Source organism: Anomaloglossus baeobatrachus, chromosome 8 (genome assembly GCF_048569485.1).
Source record: "Anomaloglossus baeobatrachus isolate aAnoBae1 chromosome 8, aAnoBae1.hap1, whole genome shotgun sequence".
Lineage (NCBI taxonomy): Eukaryota > Metazoa > Chordata > Amphibia > Anura > Aromobatidae > Anomaloglossus > Anomaloglossus baeobatrachus.
The window spans coordinates 87,492,397-87,514,043 of record NC_134360.1 but is presented as its reverse complement, the minus strand read 5'-3'; the positions used below and the strand labels follow the sequence as shown (position 1 = coordinate 87,514,043).

General features: G+C 46.2%; 1 protein-coding gene across 1 annotated transcript in view; it reads right to left on the bottom strand.

The window, feature by feature from the left end:
* The window catches only part of JOSD1 (Josephin domain containing 1), a 34,624-nt gene that overhangs the window by 10,388 nt on the left and 2,589 nt on the right, over positions 1 to 21,647 (bottom strand). The window contains exons 2-3 of the mRNA XM_075321881.1: positions 19,463 to 19,989; positions 7,363 to 7,491 (exon numbers count right to left, since the gene is read on the bottom strand). Of these exons, the coding sequence (XP_075177996.1) occupies positions 7,363 to 7,491; positions 19,463 to 19,644 (311 nt within the window). The 5' untranslated portion in view covers positions 19,645 to 19,989. The remainder of the gene's footprint in view (positions 1 to 7,362; positions 7,492 to 19,462; positions 19,990 to 21,647) is intronic.

The window sequence follows — 21,647 nt, the reverse complement described above, 5'->3', positions numbered from 1 at the left end:
TCAGATGTAGTGATTCTACCATGTAATTAAAGGGAACCTGTCAGGTGCAATATGCACCCAGAACCACGAGCAGTTGTGGGTGCATATTACTAATCCCTGCCTAACTGTCCCTGTATACACGAACATAGATAAAGGGATCTTTAGAAAAAGTGTTTGTAAAGATCTTTAATCATATGCTAATGAGCGCAGGGACTAGTCCCCTGGGCGTTCATTCCCCTGACTATTCGGCTCCATTAGCATGTTAGTAGGCCCCTGTGGGTGTGCCATCATGCTAATGAATGCTCAGGGTCACAGGATGATCTCACTCACCTCTCCGCCGTCATCGAGTCAGACACTTGATTTCGGCTCAGTGCGCATGACCCCAAAGTTTGGGTCATGCACACTATGAAGCCGGGTGTACGCGTCCTGGCTTCATACTGAAGCAGTGCGCATGACCCAAACTCCGGGGTCATGCGCACTGAACCGAAATCCAAAGTCGGACGCGATGGCGGCAGTGAGATCATCCTCTGACGCTGCGCATTAATTAGCATGTTAGCACACCCACAGGGACCCACAGGGGAGTAATAACATGCTAATGGAGCCGACTAGTCAGGGGAACTAACGCCCAGGGGACTAGTCCCCTCGCTCATTAGCATTTGATAAAAGATCTTTAGAAATATGCATTGGATTAGCAATATGCACCCAGAACTGCTTGTGGTTCTAGGTGCATATTGGACCTAAAAGGTTCTATTTAAAAAACAAAAAAAACCCTATTTGGTCACAAATAGAAAAAAAAAAAAAATAAAATTTTAGGACCCAAAACAGCATGGGATAAAAGTGGCAATTGACAGACTTCTAGTTTATACTAATGTTAAGGCACAAGGTGTCCCTGGAACCCTCCAGTGCTCCTGCAATACATGTTTTAGTAAATACTTGTATTCCCCATATAACATTAACGCTCTACAGAGCCATTTATGCCTCCTGAAAACACCGTCTGACAAAGTCCAATCAGTTTCAAGCGCTTCAGATAATGGTTCAATTACCATGCAACCAAACAAAAGAGACAGTAAACAAATATTAAAAGAAAAATATAATATAATATAATATATACACTTTCTGCATAAAGGTGATCTTTTGATGCCCATTTTACATAAATTCTGGTCAAATGCATAATTACAACTAATTTCTGATTAACATTATTCAACTCCCACTGAAAATTTAATTTTTTAGCAAAACGTACAAACTTCCTGCTTCTTTCAATAAAGAAAACAAAAACAATTGTAATGAAACCTGTCATGTCCTCAAATGCTATTAAAATGCAGATATGAGGTTAATCTGAAAGCATAGCTACTGGGAGAAAATTAACTTTATTCCTCCCTGCAGCCTCCGGGTGCTGAATAAAGTTTATTTCCTCCCAGTAGCCAATCTTTCAATACAGTGATTGGCAGCTATAGAACACTATTAACCTGCAAATTAACCCCACATCTGCAGGTTACTATAGAGATATGACAGGTTCCCTTGAAATAACTCCACACAACCAATATAAATCAAGTTTCTCCAAGTTTAAACACAATGGGCCAGATTCATCAAAGCAATTATGCCAGTATTCCTGTGTAAAAAGCTTTGAAGAGTCACAAAGTTTTGAAGAAACTCATTTTGACATGGTAGGCAAAGCTGGGGTGGGACAAGGGTGTGGCGTCAAATTCATGATGAGCTGCAGCATGCGTTATGCCACAAATCTTACTTCAGACCCTGACTGGCAACAGTTTTCTAAGAAGGCTGGTGGTCAAAACTCTCAAGTGATGGCAAAAGTCCTGCAGTAAGATTAGGTGGCCGAAGGCACTGAGGTTAAAGTTTGTACAGTAAGTCGCGTACTAAACCTTGATGGTCTTCATGACCAATGTCCAAGAAGTCGGCTCTAATAAGCTCATCATATAAATAAGCCATCTAAGTTTCGGGATTCTGTTCTGTGGAGCAATCAAAATCTTTTCGGGTCTATGGATTAATGCCATGTCTGGAGAAGGAAACATTTTGCAAAACACTGAAAACAAAAAACACCCTGCCTAAAGCGAAGCATGGCGGTGGTTCGGTGATGCTCTAGGGCTATTTTGCCTTCTATGGCATTGGAAATCTGCAGTATGTGAAGGGCAAAATTAAAGAAATCAAGTAGGAAAAAATGTGATGGGTTCTGTAAAGAAGCTTAAGCTTGAATGTCATTGGATAGTCCAACAGGACAGTAAACTCAAGCAAACTTCTAAGTCAATAGCTTGGTTTAGGAAGTCCGGGAATATTCTGCAGTAGCCGTCACTGTCCCCTGATTTGATCTAGATGGAAAATCTTTGATTGGCTTTGAAATTGTCTCATGCAATCCCAAAAACATTAGTAAAAAGGGAGGAATGTGCTAAGACTCCTAAGGGACCTGAAGCTGGTGTCTGCACATGCATCACATCTACAGCAGGTCAAAACAGCCAAAAGGGTTGTACACTTTACTAAACACACTGGTCATGAAGGGGATGAATAATTAAGTAAAATGGCAATTTCTGCTAAATTTGGAAATACTCTTGGTATAATAAATGTTTTGAGCCATTTCAATAGCTACTGGTTGAAAATTGTATAGCAATTAAGAATTTCTGCCATATTACTACATAAGAAAGTAATAGTAAATGTGCCTTACAACTGATGAGGAGTATGAGAAGAAATAAAATTGTGTAATAGTAGTGGTTAGACTACTTAAAATAGCAAAACAACCCATAGAAGCAGTGTAGTAATGTCACCATTAGATTTTTACAAACATCACCAACTGTCATGGCGTCGTCAGGATCTGTGGAGACTACAGATTCCGGCACTCTACCGGTTAACTTCTCTGATGTCTGATCAGCGCAGGATGACTCTGGTTCATAGGCAGACATGTAGTTCATAGGCAGGCTAACAAGCATTAATCTCTGCCGGGCTGCTTGCTAGTCTTTTTTGATCACATGCTGTGGGGGAGCCTTCGCTCTCCTCCTATATATGCTAGACGGACAATTCCATTAATGCCAGCTACAGCTTCTCTATACTGGTCTGGTGAGGTGTTGTACTCCAGACTTACTGGGGATTGTAGCACCTCATTGCTGTGAGTGGTGGTGTTAACCCCTATTTTCCTTTGTTGCTGCCTTACTTCTCTTGTGAGTTTGCTGTGTGTCTGGGTTTTGTTGTTTCCCTGTCTGTCTCATCCGTGTTTCCATCACACTCCTGCCCCTTCCTTTCCTGGGAGAAGGGTGGAGCAGGGGGTGAAACCCGATTAGTTCTGGTCAGGGGAATAGGAAGTCACGGGACTCTGGCATCTTCACCATCAGGGGTGATCTGGAGGTTAGGGGTAGCCTAGCATCTCCTAGGGACAGTATAGGAGCCCCCTGTCCTGCACTATCCTACAGTCAAATCGTGACTAGAAAGCTACAGCCTTTCAGAGGCAAAAATATAATAACCTGGAAAAAATATTTACATTTGCTAGCTGTAACTTGCTAAAGACTTTAATTTTTATTTTTTTTTTTTCCAAATTGCATTAGAGTTGAATGAATAATTAAAAATCACATAGCAATTAATGGTCTCCAACTCCAATGACTCCAGGAAACCATGACATCTGGTTCCTCAGACCTGCAATTGGCTGCAGCAGTCAGATGACTACAGCAGGACATCATCTGAGGAGGTGACTGAAGGAAAGGACGTGATCACTTCCTCTTCTGGTGACGGCCACAGCTAAAGCCATGGGGTTAGAGCCAGGGCTGTGGAGTCTGTGTGTGTAAATATATATATATATATATATATATATATATATATATATATATATATATATATATATATATATATATATATATATATATATATATATATATATATATATACATATATACATACACACGTATACACATATACATACATATACATATACACACACATACATATACACATATATATATATTACACACACACACGTATACATGTATACTGTGAGGTAGCACGGTCGGCTGCGCAGCAGAAGACACGGGATCCAGGCATTAAGGTTCACAGCACACGGTTTTAATGTCCACACAAAAGTCCACAGCAATATACATGTGCCTCTCCAGCAGAGAACTCAGGAAGTTCTGTTCACTCCCTCACACCCGGCACACCTGCCCTCGTTCCTGTTTCCATTTAACCCTTCCTTCAGCCTGTAGGGAAACAGTATTAACCCTAGAGTGGATTTACTTTCTATCATGGAGTGAGCACAACCGGGGCGAGACATACCGGCCGTCATAGATAACCCCGGTCACAGTCTCACAATACACATACACACATATATATATACATACATACACACATATACATACTATACACACTATACACACATATACATACACACATATATATATTATACACACACACACACACACACACACACACACACACACACACTATAGACCAAAAGTTTGGACACACCTTCTTATTCTTTATAAGACACACTTTTCCTCCCAAAAATTCGGGAGGAAAATGGGGGGTGCGTCTTATAAAGCGGTACCCGGGGGGGGGGTCCTGTCTGAGGCGATCGGGCGGCCGGGTGCCTGTGGCTGCATGCAAGCGGCCGGGTACCTGTGTTTGCGTGCGGTGGCAGCCGGGTACCCGTGGCTGTGTGCGGGCAGCAGCCGGGCGCTGTGTGGGGTCGGCAGCCGGGTACCTGTGCTTGCGTGCAGTGGTAGCCGGGTACCCATGGCTGTGTGCGGGCGGCAGCCGGGTGCTGTATGGGGTCGGCAGCCGGGTGCCCGTGCGGGCGGCACCCGGCTGCCGCCCTCACACAGCACCTGTCTGCCGCCCGCACACAGCCACGGGTACCCGGCTGCCACTGCACGCAAGCACAGGTACCCGGTGGCTTGCACGCAGGATGGGCGGGCAGCCTGCTGGCTGCCACTCTGTGCGTGCAGGGCGGGCGGCTGTGCAGCAAGTTACCAGGTGTCCGCGGTCCCACTTTCAAATGATGGCGCCGGTGGAGCTCTTGGATGAGAGCTCCATCTGCGCATACGTCGCTCCGGGCGCCATTACTTGAATCGGGACCGCGGACACACTGGGAAAACACCGCATCCGTCTGCTCCACCACTGAGCAGTCGCCGCCACTGCCACCACTGAGCAGTCGCCGCCGCTGCCACCACTGAGCAGTCGCCGCCGCTGCCACCACTGAGCAGTCGCCGCCGCTGCCACCACTGAGCAGTCGCCGCCGCTGCCACCACTGAGCAGTCGCCGCCGCTGCCACCACTGAGCAGTCGCCGCCGCTCCCACCACTGAGCAGTCGCCGCCGCTCCCACCACTGAGCAGTCGCCGCCGCTCCCACCACTGAGCAGTCGCCGCCGCTCCCACCACTGAGCAGTCGCCGCCGCTCCCACCACTGAGCAGTCGCCGCCGCTCCCACCACTGAACCGGGACCGCGGACACTCACTGCACCGGCCTGCTGCACGGCTCACCCGCCGCCGCTGCCGCCACCACGGACCCCACGGCTCCTGCCACCACCGCGCCTGCAACCACGGACGCCACGGCACCTGCAACCACGGACCCCGCTGACACTGACCCGCCGCGCCTGCCAGCACAACCTGTGCCTCCTGTGACCCCGCTTCACCACCACTGCTGCCCCCCTCCGGTAAGAGAACACCGGAGTATAAGACGGACCCCATTTTTTTTTACCTTTTTTTATGTCTAAATTTGGGGTGCGTCTTATAATCCGGTGCGTCTTATAAAGCGAAAAATACGATATGTCTTATATTCTAGGTTATTTAAAGTAGCAACCTTTTGCTTTGATTACTGCTTTGCACACTCTTGGCATTCTCTTGATGAGCTTCAAGAGGAAGTCACCGGAAATGGTTTTCCAACAGTCTTGAAGGAGTTCCCAGAGATGCTTAGCACTTGTTGGCCCTTTTGCCTTCACTCTGCGGTCCAGCTCACCCCAAACCTTCTCGATTCAGTTCAGGTCTGGTGAGTGTGGAGACCAGGTCATCTGGCGTAGCATCCCATCACTCTCCTTCGTCAAATAGCCCTTACACAGCCTGGAGGTGTGTTTGGGGTCATTGTCATGTTGAAAAATAAATGATGGTCCAACTAAGCGCAAACCGGATGGAATAGCATGCCGCTGCAAGATGCTGTGGTAGGCATGCTGGTTCTGTATGCCTTCAATTTTTAATAAATCCCCAACAGTGTCACCAGCAAAGCACCCCCACACCATCACACCTCCTCCTCCTCCATGCTTCACAGTGAGAACGAGCCATGTAGAGTCCATCCGTTCACCTTTTCTACAAAGACACGGTGGTTGGATCTAAAGATCTCAAATTTGGACTCATCTGACCAAAGCACATTTTTCCACTGGTCTAATGTCCATGTGTTCTTTAGCCCAAACAAGTCTCTTCTGCTTGTTACCTGTCTTTAGCAGTGGTTTCCTAGCAGCTAATTTACCATGAAGGCCTGCTGCACAAAGTCTCCTCTTAAGACTTGTACTAGAGATGAGACGGTGTGTCCAAATGTTTGGTCTGTACTGTGAGAGATATATATATATATATATACACTATGTAATAAACTATGTAAGTGGCAAAAACAACAGTGTTCAACAAAAACCTACTAAATAACATTTGTGCAGTCTATGAATTTGTTGCAAGAAATAGAATTGCTTCCATCAGATCCTCCTTCACAGAAGACCTCAAATCTGACCTAAAAATTTTAAGGCTAGAGAACAACCTCTCGACACTAACTTGGGTTGGAGGCAAAGCTGTGACCACACGGGCAACATCTCTAACAATTTCCGGGTATAAAGGGATTGCCTCATGCACAGTCAGTTTTGATGAATGGTTGACTTTTTATATATATATATATATATTTTTAGGAGTCGGAGTCGGTCCATTTTATACCGACTCCGATTCCATCAATATGAGTTCCGACTCCAACTCCACAGCAATGGTTAGAGCCAGCGAAGATACCTCATCTCAATATTTCACATCTTTGCATACAGTTTAAAAAACACCCTGCTTTTAACATTTCATTGGGAGATTTTTGGGAAATCCATCCTTGAGGTTTTAATTGCAAGTGCAGCAGGACGGGCACTGTACTTATAGCTCTGCCTTCTCCCATCATAGTGGATAACCTTTACTGGTGGGAAGACTCCTTTAATCTTAGTACTCCAAGTACTCCTTTGCAAGTCTTACTTCACCGATTACATCTGTGTGAATACATTTCTGTCAGGTATGAATATACCCCTGACAAACCCTAAAATCATTGTTCCCTCAACTAGGTCATACTCCCTAATACTTGCTAGCGGGGGGGGGGGGGGGTCGGAGGTTGTGATCATTTACACTGGGCTTCTATTGTACAGTACAAGTGGTAAATAGGTGAGGTTACCTTCTTTTATCCCACCAAACCGCTTCATAGCCCTTCGTCTGCAATGCGGCCATAATAACATTAACGTCATAGTTTCCATTTCCCAACATATTCTTCTTATGTGGGGTCACCAATGTGTTGGGGGACAATCTGCAAAGAATCACAAAACATAAAAAAAAATGTAATGGAAATAATAAAATTATGGTGCAAAAGTATCAACATTAAATTAGCCAGATTGGATGTTTTTTCACATTTCACCCTCAGTGACTCCTGCACTTTGCCGTATCACAGCAGAGCCACAGCCAAGGAGGACAAAAGAGATGTTATTATGGAAGGACATTCCAGATCTGTTATGATGAGGATGGGATCCAGTCTGTGGCATCAGATCACTGGCTAATACTGCCAAGGATGTCAGACCCCAAACTACACGAACAGAACTGCAAACCTAAGAACCCCCTAATAATGAGCGATCAATATTTAAAAATTACCCATCATTACATTATTTTAAAGGGAATCTGTCACAAAACTGCTACTTAGCTGTAGCATTGTAATCCGCAGGCAAACCGCATTTATATCGTATTAGGTTGGTTTACTGGAAGTGCAGTCACAGGAAAAAAAAAATTAAAGAGATTGTCCACTACTTTTACATTGATGGCCTAACCTAAAGGCCCTGTTACACACAACGACATATCTAACGATATGTCGTCGGGGGTCACAGAATTCGTGATGCACATCCAGCGTAGTTAGCGACGTCGTTGTGTGTAACAGCTCCGAGCGACTGTTAACGATCAAAAATGCTCACCTTATTGTTGATCGTCGACACGTCGTTCATTTTCAAAATCTCGTTGGTCGTAGTGGACACAGGTTTAGTCGTTCCCGAGGCAGCACACATCGCTACGTGTGACACCCCGGGAACGACGAATAACACCTTACCTGTGTCAACGAGGTGGGCGTCAGTTTATTTCGGCTGCTCTCCGCCCCTCCACTTCTATTGGACGGCTGCCGTGTGACGTCACTGTGATGCCGCACGAACCGCCCTCTTAGAAATGTCGCTAGGCAGGTAGGTCCGTGTGACGGGGACTAACTATATTGTACGCCACGGGCAGCGATTTGCCCGTGACGCACAAACGACGGGGGGCGGGTACGCTCACTAGCGATATCGTAGCATGTAAAGACCCCTTTAGGATAGGTTATCAGTGTCTGATTAACCGGGTCCAACACACACCACCTCTGCCAATCAACTGCTTTCAGTGCTGGCAGGAAATGCTCAGTTCCGGAGCTGCCCCATCAACTGATAGCGGCCACAGTTGGGTCCTGTACTGTTGTCTCCCATTGAAATCAATAGGAGATGGATATGCAGCACCCAGCCGCTATCAGAAGACGGGGCAGCTCCGGAAAGGAGCATTTGCGGCTGCAGCTTCCGTCACCAAGAACAGCTGATCGGCAGGGGTACTGGGTTTCGGACCCCGGCCAGACATTAATGACCTATCCTAAGGATAGGCCATCCGTGTAAAAGTAGTGTCCAACCCATAGTTATATCCTGCAACAGGGTGCAGTTACAATCACTGCCCACCACTCAATGAGGGCGCTGTTATCACTCGTCTGCACCTTGATTGGCTGCCAGCTTTGCAGCAAGTGTGTAAAACAGGCCTTCAGCCACAGCGCAGGGGGGAATGATTACAGAGCGCACACTGTACAGAGAGCCACATTCAGTATTTGGCGAGTCTTTACCTCAGTATTTGTAGCCAAAACCAGGAATGGAACGATCAGAGGAAATGTATAAAAGAAACATGGGCACCACTCCGTATTTTTTACCTACTCCTGGTTTAGGTTTACAAATCCTGGAGGTAAAAAACTCATCAAATACTGAATGTGGCCTAAGGCTGTGTCCCCACTAGGAGTATTAGGTGAGTTTTCGAAGTGCCGAAAACCTGCCACCTATTAAGTAAATCAGATTACTTTCAATACACCACAATATTACAAGGATCATCATAACTATGATTAATTATTCTGCACATATGGAAACAAGCGAAAATCCACAACAAGAATTATCACAAACATAGATATTTTTATGTCTGAATAAAATCCTATCTGGAAATTTTTTATTTATTTTTTTAAATGAGGAGGAGAGAAAAATATATCCGAAAGAAAGTTCACAGATAAAACAGATCAAAAATAGGGCATTGTATAAGGAGTGTGGTTCTAAATATACAGTGTATCACAAAAGTGAGTACACCCCTTACATGTAAATATTTTATAACTTTTCATGGTTCAACACTGAAGATATGACACTGATACAATGTAAGAAAGTCAGTTTACAGCTTGTATAACAGTGTAAATGTGACATCTTTATAAGTCATCACACAGCCATTATTATCTAAACCACTGGCAACAAAAGTGAGTAGATCCCCTAAGTCAAAATGGCCAAAATTGTGCCCAATTAGCCATTTTCCCTCCTCGATGTCATGCGACTCATTAGTTTTACATGGTATTAGGTGTGAATGAGGAGCAAGTATGTTACATTTGGTGTTCTCTCTCACGCACTCTCTCATACTGGTCACTGGAACGTCAACTCATAGCAAAGAATTCTCTAAGGAACTGGAGGAAGAAAAAAAAAAAAAAATTGTTGCTCCACATAAAGATGGCCTAGGCCAGGGGTCTTAAACTTGGTTGGGTATATAGGCTGCACATAGAAAAAAAATTATTTTGGGGGGGCCGAATTCTTTGCAGGGCCAAGTGACATTTTAGTGATTCCATGTATTTTCTTATATACACCTTAGGATCACTTTTTGTGAACATTTTTTACTTGTTTTAATAAACAAACCTGTACTTTCTTGTTACGTTTATATGTAAAAAAGCATTTTTAATGGTAAAAACATTTTTATCTCTTTCTTGTGCCTTGTATTAATGTGCCCATCCTTGTAGTATTGTGCTCATCCTGCAGCATTGTGCCCATCCTTGTAGCATTGTGCCCAGGGCAGATTAAAGTATTGTAGTGCACGTAGGACGCGTCATGCACCCAGGCGTCAGAAGGAGAACAAAGATGGCCGAAAGAGGAGGCGCCGGTACCGAAGAACAGAGACACCCATCTGCACCGCACCAACTGTTTAGGTAAGTATTATCAAGTCATTTTTACGCTCTACACAGTGGCCTGGGCTCTTATCTACAGCATTTTAGAATGAGATAAGAGCTATAAGAGCTCACTGGTGGTGGCCGCTGCTTATAGTCACCAAATATGGTGACAGGTTCCCTTTAAGACAGTGATTGAAAGACGAAAAAAAAAAAATCATTTTATACAGTTAGGTCCAGAAATATTTGGACAGTGACAATTTTCGCGAGTTGGGCTCTGCATGCCACCACATTGGATTTGAAATGAAACCTCTACAACAGAATTCAAGTGCAGATTGTAACGTTTAATTTGAAAGTTTGAACAAAAATATCTGATAGAAATTGTAGGAATTGTACACATTTCTTTACAAACACTCCACATTTTAGGAGGTCAAAAGTAATTGGACAAATAAACCAAACCCAAACAAAATATTTTTATTTTCAATATTTTGTTGCGAATCCTTTGGAGGCAATCACTGCCTTAAAAGGGGTTGTCCGACATTAGCTTAACAAAAATGTTTGAGTTTATCTGTGCTGTATTGTCATAAATCACACCTACATTGTTATTTTTTGTTTTCTAACTTTTGTTCCTCTTGAATTATACCTTTATTCTCTGCAGCTTCTTGTTTACATTCAGCTCTAGCAAACTGACCACTTCCTGTGCAAAACCTCCCAGTCACAGCTGTCACCGCCCAGCCTCAGTGTCCAGCCCCACTCCAGTGTCCAGCCGCACCCTCTGCCCGCCCCCTGCACACATTCCCTGTCAGTATATTCTTCCCCAGCACCTGACCTGGTATCACTACAGCATTGCAAATAACAGCCCCACATCGGACTCTGCACCGTACACGCACACACATGGCTCTGCACCGTACACGCACACACATGGCTCTGCACCGTACACGCACACACATGGCTCTGCACCGTACACGCACACACATGGCTCTGCACCGTACACGCACACACATGGCTCTGCACACGCACACATATGGCTCTGCGCCTCACACGCACACATATGGCTCTGCACCGTACACGCACACACATGGCTCTGCACCGTACACGCACACACATGGCTCTGCACCGTACACGCACACACATGGCTCTGCACCGTACACGCACACACATGGCTCTGCACCGTACACGCACACACATGGCTCTGCACCGTAAACGCACACACATGGCTCTGCACCGTACACACATGGCTCTGCACCGTACACGCACACACATGGCTCTGCACACGCACACATATGGCTCTGCGCCTCACACGCACACATATGGCTCTGCACCGTACACGCACACACATGGCTCTGCACCGTACACGCACACACATGGCTCTGCACCGTACACGCACACACATGGCTCTGCACCGTAAACGCACACACATGGCTCTGCACCGTACACACATGGCTCTGCACCGTACACACATGGCTCTGCACCGTACACGCACACACATGGCTCTGCACCGTACACGCACACACATGGCTCTGCACACGCACACACATGGCTCTGCACCGTACACACATGGCTCTGCACCGTACACACATGGCTCTGCACCGTACACACATGGCTCTGCACCGTACACGCACACACATGGCTCTGCACACATATGGCTCTGTACCGTACACGCACACACATGGCTCTGCACACGCACACATATGGCTCTGTGCCTCACACGCACACATATGGCTCTGCACCGTACACGCACACACATGGCTCTGCACACGCACACATATGGCTCTGTACCGCACACGCACACACATGGCTCTGCACACGCACACACATGGCTCTGTACCGCACACGCACACACATGGCTCTGCACCGTAAACGCACACACATGGCTCTGCACCGTACACGCACACACATGGCTCTGCACCGTACACGCACACACATGGCTCTGCACCGCACACGCACACACATGGCTCTGCACCGCACACGCACACACATGGCTCTGCACCGCACACACATGGCTCTGCACCGCACACGCACACACATGGCTCTGCACCGTACACGCACACACATGGCTCTGCACCGTACACGCACACACATGGCTCTGCACCGTACACGCACACACATGGCTCTGCACCGTACACGCACACACATGGCTCTGCACCGTACACGCACACACATGGCTCTGCACCGTACACGCACACACATGGCTCTGCACCGTACACGCACACACATGGCTCTGCACCGTACACGCACACACATGGCTCTGCCAGCCCCCCATCCCCATCCCCATAGGGAACACATGTGGAGTACATACTCACCTGTCCTCGGTCCCCGCCGCTCCTGCACGTTCGTGCGCTGTCTGTGCTCTGTTCAGCACAGTAGTGACGTCACCGCTGTGCTGCAGATTGCACAGACAGCCGGAGGGACAGTGATGAGAAGCAGCGCTGCGCTGCTTCTCATCAGCACTTTCAAATGTACCGGCATCGGTGATCTGTGATGCCGGTACATTTGAATGTGCGATCCTGGGCAGGGGGCCCGGTGCTGGAGCTGACACCACGGCAGCTGCCGCCAGGCCCCGCCCCCAGGTCACGGACCCCCACAGCAGTGCAGGGGGAGGTTACTGGAGGTGCGGGGGAATGTGTGGGAGGGTGCAGGGAAGGGGGCGGTGACTCCTCGCCCTGTAGACACCCAGCAGGGAGGTGACATGCTGCTCCACATTTGCATGTCAACATGGCCCTGCCCATGTAGACGTGCAAAGACCGGAAGCAGCAAAATCGCGGCAGGAGCGGTCACATGACCGCTCTGAGCCGGGGGAGAGGGGCTGACAGCAGGGCAGGTAAGTGGTCTCTATCTACTTACCTGCCCCAATGTAGCCCAATAGGGAAATAAAAAAAAAAGTCAAAGAAGCCGGATAACCCCTTTAAGTCTGGAACCCATGGACATCACCAAACACTGGGTTTCCTCCTTCTTAATGCTTTGCCAGGCCTTTACAGCCGCAGCCTTCAGGTCTTGCTTGTTTGTGGGTCTTTCCGTCTTAAGTCTGGATTTGAGCAAGTGAAATGCATGCTCAATTGGGTTAAGATCTGGTGATTGACTTGGCCATTGCACAATGTTCCACTTTTTTGCACTCATGAACTCCTGGGTAGCTTTGGCTGTATGCTTGGGGTCATTGTCCATCTGTACTATGAAGCGCCGTCCGATCAACTTTGCGGCATTTGGCTGAATCTGGGCTGAAAGTATATCCCGGTACACTTCAGAATTCATCCGGCTACTCTTGTCTGCTGTTATGTCATCAATAAACACAAGTGACCCAGTGCCATTGAAAGCCATGCATGCCCATGCCATCACGTTGCCTCCACCATGTTTTACAAAGGATGTGGTGTGCCTTGGATCATGTGCCGTTCCCTTTCTTCTCCAAACATTTTTCTTCCCATCATTCTGGTACAGGTTGATCTTGGTCTCATCTGTCCATAGAATACTTTTCCAGAACTGAGCTGGCTTCATGAGGTGTTTTTCAGCAAATTTAACTCTGGCCTGTCTATTTTTGGAATTAATGAATGGTTTGCATCTTGATGTGAACCCTTTGTATTTACTTTCATGGAGTCTTCTCTTTACTGTTGACTTAGAGACAGATACACCTACTTCACCGAGAGTGTTCTGGACTTCAGTTGATGTTGTGAATGGGTTCTTCTTCACCAAAGAAAGTATGCGGCGATCATCCACCACTGTTGTCATCCGTGGACGCCCAGGCCTTTTTGAGTTCCCAAGCTCACCAGTCAATTCCTTTTTTCTCAGAATGTACCCGACTGTTGATTTTGCTACTCCAAGCATGTCTGCTATATCTCTGATGGATTTTTTCTTTTTTTTCAGCCTCAGGATGTTCTGCTTCACCTCAATTGAGAGTTCCTTAGACCGCATGTTGTCTGGTCACAGCAACAGCTTCCAAATGCAAAACCACACACCTGTAATCAACCCCAGACCTTTTAACTACTTCATTGATTACAGGTTAACGAGGTAGATGCCTTCAGAGTTAATTGCAGCCCTTAGAGTCCCTTGTCCAATTACTTTTGGTCCCTTGAAAAAGAGGAGGCTATGCATTACAGAGCTATGATTCCTAAACCCTTTCTCCGATTTGGATGTGAAAACTCTCATATTGCAGCTGGGAGTGTGCACTTTCAGCCCATATTATATATATAATTGTATTTCTGAACATGTTTTTGTAAACAGCTAAAATAACAAAACTTGTGTCACTGTCCAAATATTTCTGGCCCTGACTGTATATAAATATAATGGTGGCCACATAAAAGATTGACACATTGGGCACAATTTGTCCATTCTCGCTTATGGGTGTACTCATTTTTGTTGCCAGCAGGTTAAACATTAATGGTTGTGTGAGGAGTTATTTAGAGTGCACCAAATTTACACTGTTATACAAGCTGGACACTGAGTACTTCACATTGTATGCCTATGTTCACACAGGGCATTTTTGGTCAGGTTTTTTTCTGCAGCAAAACCATCTTATGCCAGTAAATAACTTGCAGTTTTGCCATGCTTTTTTGCAGCGGTTATGCAAAGAATTGATAAGCTCGTTCTTTGAAAAACTGAGGGGGAAAAAAAAGCAGGTGGTGTGTGTGTGTGTGTGTGTGTGTGTGTGTGTGTGTGTGTGTGTGTGTAGGAGGCAACTACTGTAGAGAAGTATTACACAGAGAGTCCTTCTAGATATTCATGCTAAAACCTTTACCCAAAATGTGTTTCAACACAACATGACCTTATTCTACAATATTAGAGGACATTTTCCCCTCTTTCTCCTCTTTGCAAATCTCTTCAAATATTTAACCACCCATGAGGTGTAATTAATGAATTAGCCAATGTTGTTTACCTTGTGACGTTCTCCTAAAAGTTTCTAAACCACTGTGTATCACTTTATGCTTTAATTAAAGGGGTTGTCCGACATAACAAAAATTTGAGTTTAAGCTAATCTGTGCTGTATTGTCATATAAAACACCCCTACATTGTTATTTTTTGTTTTCTAACTTTTGTTCCTCTTGAATTATCCCTTTATTCTCTGCAGCTCCTTGTTTACTTTCAGCTCAAGCAAACTGACCACTTCCTGTGCTAAACCTCCCAGCCACAGCTGGCACCGCCCGGACTCAGTGTCCAGCCCCTCCCCAGTGTCCAGCCTCGCCCCCTGCCCACCCCCTGCAGATACATTCCCTGTCAGTATATTCTGCCCAGCACCTGACCTGTTATCACTACAGGATTGCAAATAACAGCCCCACATCGGGCTCTGCACCGCCTACCCACATCGGGCTCTGCACCGCCTACCCACATCGGGCTCTGCACCGCCTACCCACATCGGGCTCTGCACCGCCTACCCACATCGGGCTCTGCACCGCCTACACACATCGGGCTCTGCACCGCCTACACACATCGGGCTCTGCACCGCCTACACACATCGGGCTCTGCACCGCCTACACACATCGGGCTCTGCACCGCCTACACACACGGGGCTCTGCACCGCATACACACACGGCGCTCTGCACCGACCCCCCCTACCCCCATAGGGAACACATGTAGGGAATACATACTCACCCGTCCTCGGTCCCCGCCGCTCCTGCACGTTCGCGCGCTGTCTGGTCTGGACATATCAGCACAGTAGTGACGTCACCGCTGTGCTTAAGAGAGCACAGACAGCCGGACAGTGATGAGAAGCGCAACGCTCCCTCTCATCAGCACTTTCAAATGTACCGGCATCTGTGATCTGTGATGCCGGTACATTTGAATGTGTGATCCTGAGCAGAGGCCCGGTGCTGGCGCTGACACCACGGCAGCTGCCGCCAGGCCCTGCCCCCAGGTCACGGGTCCCACAGCAGTGCAGGTGGAGGTTATGGGCAGAGTACAGGGTGCGCGGGAATGTGTGGGAGGGTGCAGGGAAGGGGGCGGGGACTCCACGCACTGTAGCCGCCCAGCAGGGAGGCGACATGCTGTTTCCAGATTTGCATGTCAACATGGCCCTGCCCATGTTGACATGAAATGACCAGAAGCAGCAAAAATCGCAGCAGGAGCGGTCACATGACCACTCTGAGCCGGGGGAGAGGGGCTGACAGCAGGGCAAGTAAGTGGTCTCTATCTACTTACCTGCCCCAATGTAGCCCAATAGGGTAATAATGAAAAAAAACTCAAAATAAGCCGGATTACCCCTTTAAAGGTCAGTTGTGCCTGAAACACATAACCACGTATCACCTGACTGTGGAATCCCATTTGAGTTATGTTTTTAATCCGAAGACATAAACTCAAGATTTTACTAATTTTTGGACACTGGCTTTGGTAATCCCTTTCTGCGCAGTCCCAGCCAACTGTGCTGGAAGTGGCAGAGTTTGGTCTGGATATGGGTATGTCTAGGAAAGCCAAGTCATCATTTATGCCAAAAATATATGGTGACAATCCTGGCAGAGGTGCACAGCAGTAGTAAGAAGCACTTGATCGATTAAATTCATGAATTAGACGCATCTTACTATAGTGGCGCCTTAATCAAAACTGCAGTACAAACGCAAGGCTTAATGAATTGGGCCAAATAAGTGATGAATCTGGTGCAAATTATTATTTTTGGGGCTCTCTTCAGTAATATGTCACATAATGCTTTCAACGAGCTTGATAATTTAGAACACGTTGGTCATCAACTTCGAGAAAAAAAAAAAAAAAACAAGCACAAAAATGTTCACAATTCAACATGTCAGAATTAATGAAAAAGACCAAAAATATTTTGATAATGAAAACTGCAACGTCTACATTTGATGAACAAATGAAAAAATTAAGAGGAATGAGAAAAACTAGAGTAAAAATGAGGCAAAAATTAAGTGTCTAAAATCCCAACTTTTACTAAAGAAAAAGAAAGGCACAAAAGGACGGATGAATCGCGAACTTTGTGATTCTTTAATTTTACGAGCAATCAAGACAAAGATGGGTTATATGCCCCGTTATCACCAGACAGATATTGATTATTCCTTTTTTTTATTTCACAGATCAACGTGTTTCAGGGACCGACTATCCCCTTCATCAGGACATCAAGGAACATCAGACAGTTTGATCTTCCTTGATGTCCTGATGAAGGGGATAGTCGGTCCCTGAAACGCGTTGACCTAACCTATGAAATAAAAAAATGGAATAATCAATATCTGTCTGGTGATAGCGCAGCATATAACCTATCCCTCTCTTGATTATACGTGGTTTTATCGGGGCTGCTGATGTCGCCATTTTTCTCCAAAAGCTACTCTCGGAGTTGTGCCTGTCACAACCCTAGTAGGTGAGTGTAATATCTGTCACCAATTGTTAGATTTGGTAAGACCCTATTGCGCTCTCTCCCTCCACAGTTCCTGTATTTTTTATTTTTGAAAATATGGAAATTTACTAAAGTTCCAGAATTCTACTTCAATTTATGCCAAAGATATATACCGTATTTTTCAGATTATAAGACAAACTTTTCCTCCCAAAAATTTGGGAGGAAAGTGGAGGGATGCGTCTTATCTGAATATAGCTTACCGGGGATGGTGGAGAGGGGGTCGCAGGCCAGGAAAATGCTGCGGTGGCTGTTGCTGGGTCTGCGGCGGCTTTTGAAGGGGGCAGGGCGGTAAGGACTTCAAATAATGGTGCCTGGAGTTGGTGGAGGAGAGGTACCGCCTTTTTATCAGTGGGTATCCTGTCCTGATGTGGGCGGAACCTATCTCTCAGGTGGTGCTGTCATGGGCGAAGGGGAAAAGAAGCTCTTGGCTCAAGATCTCATCGTCACACGCGCCACCTCCGGTCCATTGATCTCCCTACAGCGGACTTAAGGAAAAATGGCACTTAGAGGTTGCGCGTGTGCAGATGAGATCTTGGCTTGTCATTGAGCTGAGAGCTCAATCTGTGCTGACTCCAGGTGCCATTTCTTTGAAGCCCTCACCGCCTGCAGTCCAAGCCCCAGCACAGCTACAGCTGCCGCCCGAGCCCCAGCACAGTGGCCTCAGCACTAGCACAGCTGCTGCAGGCCCAGCACAGCTGCCCCAGCTACCGCTACAGCCCCAGCACTGCCACCATTACAGCTGTTGGTGGTGCATGATCATTGCTATTATGATGCTGTCTTCTGTAAAGTCAGAATCAGCGCATGTGTGTACAGCGATCTCCAGCGCCATTTTACTGAGGACACTGTGAAGATTATTCTGAGCGATGATGGCACATGCGCTGCTGAAACAAAAATTCAATCTGTGCATGCGCGCCCCTACTGCACAGTCATCTCCACAGTATCTTCAATAAAATGGCGCAGCAGAACACGCATGCACAGATTCTGGAGCCATTTTATTGAAGACAACATCTCAATGCACACACGCTTCCAACAGCAGTAATGGTGGCAGTAATGCAAAATTTAAATTAAAAAAAGGAGGCAAGGCAAAAGGAGGAATCATAACAGAGGACCTGACCCACAAAGTCCTGCCCAGATGCTCAGGCCACTGCACCAATGACCAAGGATTATTCTGCTATCAAGCCTCGGATTTCTTATCTAAAGGTATCATTTTAATCAGCTTCCTAGAGCCATCATGGCACGCTCTCTAGTTTATAGAGCAATTGTTTCCCTTTAATTTCCCTTTTCTTCACCTGTGCTCTGATTCTTTCATGATCGAGAATCTGCTGCAAGCGTGAGCAGAGCCTCATTCATTGTGATCAGAGTCTGAGCCGAGTGTTATTAGCATATCCCATCCGATGCTCTCACATGACAGAATAATCGGATGCTATACGCCAGTGTGAGTGAACCCTTAAAGTTTCTCTTCAAAGATGTTAGCAATTTTAAGGAAAAAGAATGGCTTAAATTGATCCAAAAATGATGGCAAAACCATTAGGCTAAAGTAACCCAACGAAGAGGCGGTGGAGGGAAAAGTGTGTAATGGTGCAGCAAATGTATCACACAGCGTGCACCGCTGTCATTTCTCCTGCCCGGTCTAGATTTAGCATTTCTATATTTAAAACAGTAATAAGAAACGTGTCCCAGTATTCCTGTAAAATGAAGATATGTATATAGCCAATTACAACTTCTCACCTCTGGAATATTTCCTGAAGGGCTTCCCGAGTGAACGCTCCAGCATCCTGGAAGACATTGTTCAAGGCATGGAGGGCACAGAGCTCTCGGCGCTGCTTTTCGTGGTAGATGTGTGCTGGCAGAGGCTCCTGAAACTCACTGCCAGATTTTGCCTTGTCCCCTTTCCATGGTACACAACTCATGGTTGTAAGAAAAAAAAAAGGTTGGGGCCAAACCACAGTAATGATGTGGATGTCCAAGAAAAGCCCTTTAGAGCGAGTGTGCACAGTAGGTCCTAGTATGGCTCATATGATTTATATCCCATGTTCTTTCATACACGTAACAAAAAGACAAAAAACGGTGCCGTGTTCCTTTAGGAGAATGGTCAAGAGCAATATCCTTTGTGAAGTATGAGAACAGTAACAAAACGGGTTCTTAGACCGTTCATTAAGACAGTAATCTCTCTGCACATCTCTCCTTTTCCTCCATGCCACCGCGCTCCTTGGCCCGGCACAATCACCTCTTACTGTTCACATGGGTTTGAAAACCTGATTTAAAATGGAAAAAGAAGGGGTTAATTTGACAGAATAAAGGGCACGAATAAAACTATAGGAATGGGGATTGCTAAAATCTATGCACATGCTGCAAGGGAAAAAGAAAAAAAAAACCAAACAGGCTGTGTGCACACATTCAGGAATTGCAGAAGAAAATCCTGCTGCAAATCCAGATCTGTTTACATGAAAAATGTTGTGTAAATTACCGCATGTGCATTTTGCCAAGTTTTTGTCAATTGTTGGTGCGTTTTTTTCCTGCCATTGATCTCCTTAAAAAACGCATAGCACGAAAACGCACCTAAAAACACATGCGTTTTTTGGTGTTTTTCTGACATAAGGTGTAGGTTTTGGTGCAGAAAATTTCTGCATTTAAAAACTCAGTGTGCGCACATACACTAAAATGCTGAGTATTTTCCATCCAAATCCATGGGGGGGGGGGGGGAACCCCAAAAAAACGCAGAAAAGAAAAATGCAAAAAAACACGCTCATACCCTTAAGGGTGCTTTACACGCTGCGATATCAGTACCGATATCGCTAGCTAGCGTACCCACCCCCATCGGTTGTGCGACACAGGCAAATCGCTCACACGGACTTACCTTCCCTGCAACGTCGCTCTGGCCGGTGATCCGCCTCCTTTCTAAGGGGGCGGTTCATGCAACGTCACACGGCAGCCGTCCAATAGAAGCGGAGGGGCGGAGATGAGCGGCCGGAACATGCCGCCCACCTCCTTCCTTCCTCATTGCCGGTGACGCAGGTAAGGAGATGTTCATCATTCCTGCGGTGTCACACAGCGATGTGTGGTGCCGCAGGAACGACGAACAACATCATACCTGCAGCAGCAACGATATTAAGGAAATGAGCGACGTGTCAACAAATAACGATTTATCATGTTTTTGCGCTCGTTAATCACCGCTCATTGGTGTCACACGCTGCGATGTCGCTAACGGTGCCGGATGTGCGTCACTAACGACGTGACCCCGACCATATATCGTTAGCGATGTCGCAGCCTGTAAAGCACCCTTTAGGCTTCCGTCTGACATCTGTCATTCATGTTCTACCATGTTTTTCAGAGACAGAACATGTGCCCATTGAAGTAGAAAATTAAATTTAAGTAGCAATTTTATAGCTTACGCATTTGCCTCATTTTGTGTGCCAGAGCTATTTTCTATACAATAATGTCGCTCTGGGGCACCACTACTTTACAGTGAGCAGAGCCCTAACTTTTCAGTTGTTTTTAATATGAATCATGGATCAAAATTGCCCTTCCAAGTCTAGGGGGCCATGAAAATCATGATGTACAGCACACGACCATGCATGTATGATCAGCGTGCTCTCCGTGATTAACCCTGTAATGACGAGGCAGCGACAAGAAGAATAAGGCTGAGGTCACACGTCTTGTATTCATCTGTTAAAACAAATCCGGTAGAAATCATTTTGCCAATGATTCTCTGCAGGATCCGTTCTAACATGGGAGTCTATGGAGAATGGATCCCTGATAACTGTTGCTATTTATTTTCCATTTGAAACGGATCTTCTAAGGAAAAAAAACTGATCCTTTGCTATGTAGTCATCCGTTTTTATTGCATCTGCAATCTTAACGAATCCATTCTCCATAGACTCCCATGTTAAAAAAGGATCCAGCCGACATCCGT